Here is a 10,810-nt window from a genome sequence, read left to right on the forward strand (position 1 = left end):
GTTTGCAGCGAGCTCAGTTCATGGCAGTAACGGAAGCAGCAGTGCTTATTCGGTAGCTCAGTTGCTCTCAATGAGGTCAAGCTGGATCAAAGGGAAACCTCCTGTGGAAGCATCTACTGTAAGTTCTGATACTGCTTTTTCTACGCTCCCTCCAAATGAATTGTAGCCTGTACAGCTGAGCCAGGCGTTGGTGCTTTATGTCTCCCCAGCTGATAATGTTGTATGAGGTTGTCAAATTTTATGTTAATTGAACTTGTCGGTAAGGCGTCAGTTGGATAATAATGCTGTTCATTTTGGGAGGAAAGGGCTTATCGTTCTGTCCTTTATTTTCTGAGTGGGAAGAAGAAAGTGGTTTTGTCCTTTTGAAAAGCTCCAAGCTGTTGAGGTTACAGCTCACCAGGTTCTGTTTTATGTAACGTACATATTCCACTTTCTAAATAAAGTAATTGTAAAGTGTCTTTCAAATGTCCTTGGATTTCACCACTAGCTATTCTTTTGGGAATAGTTACCTAAACATTTACTTAATTAAAAAAAAAAAAAAAAGAAAAAGAAAAAAGAGGAAAAGAGAAAACAGTTTATTAAAATCTTGGAAACATCTGTAGCAACTAAATTTCAGAGACACTCTCCTTACACAAGCTGCTGTTCACCTGAGGGGTCTCTAATGTGATCATTCAGAAATATTTCTTTGAAACCTAGTTCTGAATATCAGCTGGTTTTAATGAAACTTTTCAGTTGCAAAGACTTTCACAATGAGATGAAAAATTTCTCATTTTATGTAACGAACCAGCTGTTTTTGCAAAAATGCTATTTAGCATGAAGGAATGCTAACTTTTGCAGGTAGTGTTGTCTCATTCACAGCATGGAAACCTTGGGGAATAATGTAATGCTGGGCTGTAAATTTTTCAGCTATATAACCCAACTTTTTTTTTGAAGTACAAAAAACTTACCTGAATATATATCTGAAAGGCTTGCAGAGTGGTTTCAATGGACTGAACAAAATAACTACCACCTGTTTGGATTATTGTTAGTAATACATTGTAAACCCTGAGGGGAAATAAAGTATCACAAATCATTATCCCTTTCTGCTGTAAAGTTCCTCTTGAAAGGAGATGGTGTGATGTCTCTCTCTTGATCTTTAGCTAGTATGTCTGAAACCAGGCAGTATTGGCATTATTGTGCTGTGAAGCACTGTAATGTTGCAAATGTCATAAAGACTCATGGCATTGCCTTACCCCCCAAAATATAATGTCTTTGTTGTTTTTGGTTTGGTTTTTTTTTTTCCAAAGCTGTGTACTTTAATTACAGTCGTCTTTTTATCTCCTTCAGTTAGTAGTCTTGACTTTCTTAGATATCTAACTTGGAAGTTGGATAGAGGAAAGGGAAAAAATAGCGTGAAATCAGGTCATGCAACATCTAGGTGTGAAGTATGAATATTTGCTGGAGAGATTTATGAAACAAACTCTTGAAGACTCATTTTCAGCTGTGTACTTCTATTTAATAAATAGAAGATCTGTTACTTTAATATGCTGTGATTTTTGTCTGGCATCGCTGCAATATAAATATGAGAAGATATAATGTGTAAATTAGCATCTGATACTTGCCACTCTTGTTCTGAGGATAGGATTGAAATGCTCTATGAACCCATCGCTGGATTTTTTTTATTTTAAATTTGTATCTTTTCTTGGTTTTAACAGAGGCTGTCTTTGGTTCCGTTGAGACAGCTCCATTTTTAAACATATAGTGGAAAAAAACATACTGTATCTTTTTGTCCAGATGGTGATGTTTCTTTTCCTTTCAGCATTCAGCTTCTGAGTTGATCCTAGTTGAAGATGAAATGACAGATACTGAAGATAATGAAGAGGAGGATTTAGGAGTCATGGATGATCAACGTAGTGTAATTCTCCATCTCATCTCTCAGCTCAAACTTGGCATGGACCTTACCAGGGTACGGACGTTGTATCTCTTTTATAATTAATTGTTCATTCTTTTTTCTTCTTCTCATCCTTCTGTGTGTGTGTGTGCATGTTCACGCATGGGATTCCTGTGAGAGTGTTTTGCCCTGGTGGAAAATGAAGTTTGCCTCTTCATAAAGGTGTGGTTCCAGAGAGCTATGGAGTGCTGTCTCCCGCTAGGCAGGCTTTCACATGAAGCGACCACATCAGATATTTTAGGGATGGGGGGACAGGGTTGGGGGGAAGGGAAGGAGAAAAGAAGAAGAAAAAACCTCTGAAACTCTTCCTTATTTTTTCTTAATAAGTCTTTCAAAGCAACCGTATGTTGTGTATGTATCCCACGCGTATGTTAAGTCAGGGTGCACTGGGCATTTGAGGAACCATAATGTCAGTTTTATGGATGAAGGAGATATTTGCTCAAGTTACTGCTTTGTGGATTGGATTCCATTTAATTACTTGGCAGCTTCAAAAAAAACATGATGGTAAAGAAATTACAGTCTTCAACGTATCATTGTTCTTGTCTGTGCTAAGCAGCTCACCAGTTTAACCTGTGCATCCTTCTGGTCCTGGAACCAGTATTGTTATGAGCTTATCCATACTGATATGATCAGAGAAGTTATGGTGTCTGAGAAATTTCCCATGAGTCCTTAGAGTTTTGGAAATGAGGTAGATGGTCTGGAAGCAGGGAATGCCTCTTTTAGAACAGTCCTACATTCCAGGGAAACCTTCTCATGGGACTTAATAATCAAGTGGATTTTTGTAAAGATATGGAATACTCTTTCCTTCCACAAAGGTTTTCTACTTAAAAAAAAAAAAAAAGCAAATAAAACCCCTATAACCCACTTCCACAAGTAAGAAGAGCTCTTTCTGACTTAGTTCCTCCACAAATAAAAAAAAGTTTGGAATGACCAGAGAATGACCCTTGTGCATGAAGTAGCTATGCGGGAGATTCTTCTCATGGGCATTTTGATATTCTGAAGAGTTCGTCTGCTTTCCTTTTGATCTTACATACTAATCAAAATCTATTTTTACTATCACTTTCTTACAAAATAAGGCTTTCTCAATATAGTATTTTCTGCTTCCTCTGAAACAATTGACAGTATTTAAAAATACTTAGTTTTTAAGACTGAGCAATCCCATGATCTGTTGCTAAGTGTAGCTATTGAATAGCTGCACAGAAATTAATATTTTGTTCTAAAGAGAACAAAAGTTTCATCATTTCATTTGTGAATAATTTATACCTGTCACTTTTTAGTATGTCTGGGGTTATGTACAGTTCATTTTTGGTTTTGTTTTCCTTACGTTCCTCAATTTTTCATAGCTCTTCCTCTTTTCTATGTTCGTTTGCTAAGGCTGTCTCAGTCCATAATGTTTAAACTAGACTAAGGTTCCTTATCTGTTGTTTTTGTGTCTTCAGAACATTTTGTCTTTGGTAACGAACAAGATTTTTCTTCCCTGATTTCCAGCATCATCTTTTTGTTACGGCAGAGGAGGCAAAAAACCCAAAGACACACACAGTCAATGTAAATAAAAGAAGTGTAGACACTTACAAGTAGGAAGGTAAATAGATACGATAACCTGTTTCTTACATAGTGTTCTTGGAGCACAATTTTTGAGGATAGTGATGAATATTATCAGATCTATAGTATGGCAAAATATTAGCATTCATGATTGTGTGTATATAATACCCACAGTCTGAAAAGAGGAACAGGCATATGGCAGGGTTAGATCTATCTCTAGTCTGTGTGATACATGAATACACACATGATGAGTATTAATGAGACATGCCACATGTGCACATCACTTTTCTAACCATTTTGAGGATTAGGAAAAAAAAAAAGATTACGAGACAGCTGGCTGCTTTTTTTATTAGCTTTGCTTTCTGACACGAGGCCCTTAGGGCCACAGACGTGTGACGATAAAGCTTGGTTTGTTGGCTGCACCTCTTCTCATTTTTCATTATTCCTCTGAAAGTCAGATTTCGGATAGCCTTGATGCTAGTCAGCTTCTGCTGGAAGTGGTTGTGGCACAGGCTAATATCAGAGGATGTTTTAAATGTTTCCATTTTCCTGTGCCTTCTTCCCTAGGGTTGTTTACTTGGTTCATTTTGTGAGCTATGGATTGTAACATGATACACACGTGAACAAACAGCTCTTCTGAGCCCTTGGTGCCTTTTGGTTCCGGATGCATAATCATTACCTTCATGTACCATATCAGAGGAAACAGCATCTTTTCCTTTTCCTACGGGGTGCTTGCTTATGTTACTGTTGGCCTTGCCTGTGCTGACATGAATTTCCCACAGTGATGATAGCCACATTTAATGTTGCAGAGGTGCTTCACTTTTGAAATATATCATGCTGCCATGCCTTTTAATGAGGAGTTAAACAGTAAAAATCTACTGTGAGGGAAAACACCCGCAATGAAGTATTAAATCTGCATGGGGATTTGCTAGAACAGGCTAGGCTGTGTGATGGCCAAATAGACTTCAATAGCTGCTAGAGAGAGTTGGGTGGGGGAGCAGTTCACAGCAACAGAACATGGTACAAAACTAATGCCTCAAACTGGGCTGGGACTTTTAAACCTCATTTAAGATTTGAATTGCTGGGGAAAAAATAAGTTTCTAAATTGTTTGTTCTTTGGACTTTTAAAAAATGAAAATAGTGCCAAAAATCACTGTCAGCCTGATAAATGTGTTGGCAAATGGCATCTAATGGATTGAAATTAATGCTAACAGTTTGTACAGATGGATGATGACTCCCCCGCATTCCCTTACCTTCCCTATGCAGTTAATATGTGCTAAAAATAAAGGGCTGCCATTCTGTGTAAAAGGGCTGCCAGTAATTCTGCAGAATATCAAACTGTTGTAAATTAACATTGTAGTATGTTCACGATGTCTTAAGTTTTTAATTTGCTTGTCAATATACTTTTACCTTGTAATTTTAAAATGTAAGTGGGATGAAAATAGTCTGGTTCATTCCCTCAGTGACACAGATGACAGTGGAAAGCTTTTGTACCTCTAAGAGAAGGACATCTCAGCATGGGTACCTTGGTCAGATTTCTGAAAAACGTAGGGAATAGTGCTGACACCCATGTTTTGCCTCACAGTAAATAGTAGGGGGGATAAATATCTCTGTTCTTAAGAAGTCATGCTCTTACTTTTCTCAGTTGAGATCAATTGAGATCTTATTAACTATAGTTGAATTCACCTATAGTTTAAGTATAGGTGAATTCAAACCTAGGAGGTTATGATCAAGCTTTGAACCAATATCCTCTTTTGAACCTCAATGAAAAGAGAAGAATGCGTGTTAAACTGCTTCCTTTTCGCATGAAGCCTGAGAGACAATAAGAACAGAGATTATTGTAACATTTTAGAATGCAATCAGGAGATCTTTTGCTTCAGACTTCGGCAACTTGGTATTTATTCTAGAGAGATTCTTTTGTCCATTTGGTTGTCATGCTGGCTTTTTCTCAGGGGAGAAAATTAGGTGGTTTTGACTTTTTATGTGAATACAAAAAAAAAAAAAAATTTTGTAGTCCAAAACCAATATAAAGAACATAGGTCCTAAGTGTATTTTTCTGGACAGTGCATTCTGCTTGTCTGCAGAAGACTTGAAAACCTCATTCCTTTGGAAGCTAGAGTACTAGCACAAGTGCATGACAGTCCAATGCTGGCAAGAAGAATGCTGTACACTTCCAAATTTGTTTATTTCTATTTTGCTTATTTCTGCAGAAATCAAGATAGGGCCAATTAAAAAAAAAAAAAAAAAGGCTGGTGTGATTTTTAGTGATGTTAGTGTGTGGTGGTGTTGCATATTGAAACTTTCAGGCAATGAGATTATTTAGTAAAAGGCAGTGTTTTCTACGCATATTTTGTAATACTGGAGTTGTGTAAGCTTAAAAACTCAAATATTTTTCATATGTAGTTCTGCCTCCTTTTGAGGAAACAGTTCAATTGTTCTACGTTTTGCAGTGGATCCTTTCCTGCTACAATTAAGGATGTAGTTTACATTTTAGTTGGGCTTTCAAAGCAAGATCATTTGAGCTGGAGTTCAAGCTTTATTCAGTTTTTAAATTGATTATTGAAACTGAATAATAAGTGTCCAGTTGTTCGTAACGTCTCGTTCAGTGGCTATGTTGGCATAGCTGTGTTAAGTATGTAGCTGCAAAGCACACAGCTAGTTCTTGAGAGAGTAGGTGTGAGGGCTAGATGATCAAGTCAACAGGATGAAACCGCAGCAGTCTTAATGTTGTACCATATGTTGTACCATAAAATTTGCACCATCTTAAGTTTTCTTTCCTTCTCCTCCATTCGTGCTAATAAAGGTCACTCTTTTTAGAGATAGCCACTTGGACATAACAAGATGCCGAGTGCTGTTTATTCAAATGAGTTTCCCTGTCCTTTCAAATCTGTGCAGTGAACTCATGATAGTCACTACTAGTATTTTGAGACACAAGTGAGTAGGTTTTTTTCCTATGTTTTGCTGTCAGTTTCCTCCTTGATAACTTGGTCTTTGAGTGTACAATTTATATTAAAATGTGATCCTGTATTGAGGTTCAGTAGTGCTGAATTGCATTTTTTTTGAGATTATATCGGATAATGAATATTTGGTCAGAATGAGAATGTTGCAGGTAAGACGGAATTGTTTAAAAAGCTAAAAATACCATAAGAAAATCTACTGGCTTTCCACTTTGCCTCCCAAAGTTTTAGGTTTCACTTTTAAAAACCAGTCTCCTCAGCCCCTCGCTATCACACCACCATGGAGACTGTAGTTTGTCTTTAACACTCAGTAGTTTGCCACTCATAGTGTAAAATTAAGGCCCTGCATCTTTTGGGGCCTCATTGAGTTGGTAACAGAGACCATGTAGAGTCCTCAAGGCTTACAGAGTAGAGTCAGAGGAATATTACGGATGGAACTTTGCTTGACTTATATCTAAACTTGTAAAAATTATTAGCCTATGAAAGACTATATGTGTGTAAATAATAGAAGGAGAGAGAGAAATTGGGGGGGGGGGGGGGGGGGGGAGGGGGGGAGGAGAGAGAGAGGGAGAGGGAGAGAGAACAGAAGGAGAGAGCAAATGAGCGTGTACATTACCAAATGGAACGGCGATCTGTTTTTTTTGCGGTTGTGGTACATTGACTTACTGTGTAGGTTGACTTAGTGTGTAGGTATTAAGACTGCGTTTGAGCCTTTGTGCCTGGAATTTTTTTTCATGTTTACAAGTTTTCTTTGGAAAGAACTAAATGATGAATAAAAGTTTGACAGCTTCTATTTCATTATCCATGGGATCCAAAGGGACTGAACTGTGCTTTGGTCCTGCTTAGGACAGCCTGGGGCAGCAGGGGGGAGAGCAAATGTGTTTATGTTTGAAGGGTGGCTCCCTGCCTGCTGTAAATTACCCTTGCTTTTGGGAAAGGGAAAAAGTAAATGCAATGAAGAATTAAAGAGGAAAGCAGAAGAATTGCTTTAATAGGGGACAGCTGTTGGTCTGCATCTGGCATCATTGAGCCACTTTGACTCTAGACAAATTTGTGAGTGCCAGAAGTTCCTTGTTGGTCACGCAGGATTGACCTGAGCTCCCCTAGGATGGTCCTGCACAAGGTGTTGAGGGTGAGGGAGAAGGAAGGGACAGAAATAAATTATTTTTAGGTCCTGTAGCCCTTGTCTGTTTGCAGTGCACTCCAGGATGTTTCATTGAAAACGTTTAACAAAGTGTTATTCGTAAGTGGGTGACTTCGGCAACATCTGCGCTGTTAGATGAGCCACTCGAGACTGCATCCAAATCACTCAGGGCTGGCTCCCTCCAGCGCAGGCTGCCTAGTGCTCAGTCCCAGATTTTTTTCTGGGCCCCTGGAGCATCTGTAGTCCCAGGATATTAATGTAACAGCTTGTGCAGTTTTTGTTTGTTTCAACTTGTCTGAAAATAAGCTGAAGGCATGCAGGGGCCCACCACAGTTAGTATGGTACGATCTCAGACTGAGGGGACATGCTGTGTGCCTAGAGGTGACAGGAGAGCCTAGCGGTGGCAAGGGATTTGACTTGGAAGGTGGGAGGGGCATGACACATACGATGATAGTGTAGGGCAGAGGGAGTCAAACCTGGGGTGGTTTCCTGCCTCTTGGGAGGAGTCCTTGGCATGGTTTTATCCTTGGAAACACACCCTCGATTGGGTTTTGGTTGGATCTAGTTGGTTCGGTTTGTTAGAGGCTGCAAGGGACCTAATATGTATGCAGTTGGGTGGTCAAGGGCCCAGGAGTGAAATTGGGAGCCCAGTTGTTTGACAGATTGTGTAGATGTGTACCCCTTGCACTATCCACCACTTACAGGTTGGTGATGTGTGTGTTTATATAAAATACTCACCTTCTAGTGGTTTGGGAGGGTGTGCCCCGCCCTTTTTGGAGGGTTATGATTAGTTGGGTTTGTTGATGTTGGATGTAAATTAATTGACATCAAAGTATGTTTTTATGTGCTGTAAACAAGGAGAACAATGGTTCGTTTGTTAACTGAGAGGAGAGGAAAAGGCAAATTTCCACGTGAGTGGAACAGCCCATCCCTGTTGTGTGAGCTGCTGTTGAGAATCGTAATGAAATAGGAAGCAGCCTGCATGGCTATCAAGGCCGCTGCTTTTTCCTTCGCTCGTTATTTACACTGCAAAGAAAATGAAATTGCTGTGGCAGGGGAGGAAAATACGCTGTCCCGAAACTTGGCAGGGCCAGAATTGCAGCTGTCTTAACTGTTCTCCCCCCCTTCTCCCATGGTAGTATGATCATGGGGAAATCATATCTGCCTTTGTCTGCTTTGCATACAGGTAGTGCTTCCAACATTTATTTTGGAGAAAAGATCCCTGCTGGAGATGTATGCAAATTTCATGGCCCATCCAGACCTGTTTTTGTCAATTGCAGCTGGAGCCACTCCCGAGGAAAGAATTATCTGCTTTGTGGAGTATTATCTAACAGCTTTTCACGAAGGCCGAAAGGGAGCGGTTGCCAAGAAGCCCTATAACCCTATAATTGGTGAAACGTTTCATTGCTCGTGGGATGTGCCTAAAGATAAAGTGAAAGCGTTCAGAACTAACGGTGCCTCCACGGTTTCTAAGGACCCAACCAAGGAGTTTGGCCAGGATCAGTCCACGTGCTACAAGCTGAGGTTTGTAGCTGAACAAGTGTCCCATCATCCACCGGTATCTTGCTTTTACTGTGAGTGCAAAGAGAAGAAAATGTGCGTGAACGCTCATGTGTGGACCAAGAGCAAGTTTATGGGCATGTCAATAGGTGTTTCTATGGTAGGTGAAGGTAAGAAATGTGCTTTTATCTTGTTTTGAGCTATGTCGTGGGTGTCAACGCAACAGAAATCCAGATATTTTCCTGCTTGCTCTCCCTCTGACCCTCTGACCTTTCATTTGAACCTTGTGGCTATTTGCTTTTGTGAAGTTTGGAATTAAAACTGTAGGGTTCGTGTAACTTTTTTCTGTCCAGACAGAATGTGAGAGACACATTACGTGTAAAAATGTGTGCTTATATTTGTGTGAGTCTGTTAATTATATCTGAAGTACAGTCATATGTTAAATTGTAGTAGCAAATGGCTACTGACAGTACATTCTGTAAGAACATTTTTATTTGTCTTGCTCACTTTTAAAGTAATAGGCGATTCGGTATGGGACAGTTTCACAACTGGAGCAAAACAATAGGAACAAACACATTTTTACTTAAGCCTAACATTCTTTTTTCATACTTTCTGCAAAGAATCATGGTGTCTGTAGTGTTTGTAAAGTTAAGTGCGTTATCTCAAGCTTTATAGCAAGTCATGTAGTCAAGGCATAAATCGTGATTTGCTGTATCATACATATACGGTCTGCTTTGTGATAAGTCATTGCTCAGCATGAATTCAGAATACAGGGAATCATAACAGATCCTTAATGGATGATCTGAACTGATAAACACACCTGTACCAGTATCGTTACTGACTGCTAATGTATTGATTTAATGTTTCTAAGCAATTTAGTCAGTCCCTTTTGCCATTTGAGGGTAATTGCCTGGGTATGGTTTTTAGTGTTTGGTCTTAACTAGTTTTCAGACTGTGGTCTCAGAAGCACAAGGACAACTTACAGTAAATGCTGCTCTTTGTCATCATTATGTTAAATACTATGATATTAAAGTAGTAAAAACGTAGAGTGGGAAATGTAGTGATTTGGTTTTGCTTATTAATAACAGCAAAACAATTATGGTGAAAACATACGGATAGGTTCTGCTATTTCTACTAGCTAGAACTAAAGAACAAACTCGAACAGAAGAAAGGGCTACAGTAGCTTCATTCCCAATGGCAATATATTTCCTTTTTTGAAGAAGAGCCATGAAACTTCCTTATTGCTGGATTTGATATTGTTGTGATAGTTCAAGTCTATAACAGCACGGCTAACAGCGCGGCTGTTTCCTTCTTCCTATGATTTAGGTATTTTGCTTTTAATACGGAGTAAGGAAGTTGGGAAGGGAGTGTCAGAAGGGAAATCGGTCCTTCTGTCTGTCTCCTGACTATACTACTGCCAGCCTGAGTCATTGGTTTCACTTGCTGCATTTTTCCGGTACATATTAGTTTCTAGTACAGTTTCTGTCAGTGAGGGGAGCTATTCAATGGAAATAAAATTAAACGCAAAGTCACTTAAGATTATGTAGGAGTAGGGGAATTTATTTTTCTTGCTGCTAGCGCACACAGTTACCTGGGATTGGGGGTGTCTACTATGGGGATTATTTAAGACTTTAAAGTCCTCATGTGTCCCAGTTTTGAGAGAGAAAGGGTCTAGGAATTAACCACTTCCCTACCCCATGGATTGTTTAATATGTGTTTGTGAGAATAAGTTCTCCC

At 39.3% G+C, this 10,810-nt stretch overlaps 1 protein-coding gene across 1 annotated transcript in view; it reads left to right on the plus strand.

The window, feature by feature from the left end:
• The window catches only part of OSBPL10 (oxysterol binding protein-like 10), a 122,072-nt gene that overhangs the window by 99,576 nt on the left and 11,686 nt on the right, over window positions 1-10,810 (plus strand). The window contains exons 8-9 of the mRNA XM_009324210.1: window positions 1,799-1,945; window positions 8,760-9,243. Of these exons, the coding sequence (XP_009322485.1) occupies window positions 1,799-1,945; window positions 8,760-9,243 (631 nt within the window). The remainder of the gene's footprint in view (window positions 1-1,798; window positions 1,946-8,759; window positions 9,244-10,810) is intronic.

The sequence above is a fragment of the Pygoscelis adeliae genome, unplaced genomic scaffold (assembly GCF_000699105.1).
Source record: "Pygoscelis adeliae isolate BGI_AS28 unplaced genomic scaffold, ASM69910v1 Scaffold25, whole genome shotgun sequence".
Taxonomy (NCBI): Eukaryota; Metazoa; Chordata; class Aves; order Sphenisciformes; family Spheniscidae; genus Pygoscelis; species Pygoscelis adeliae.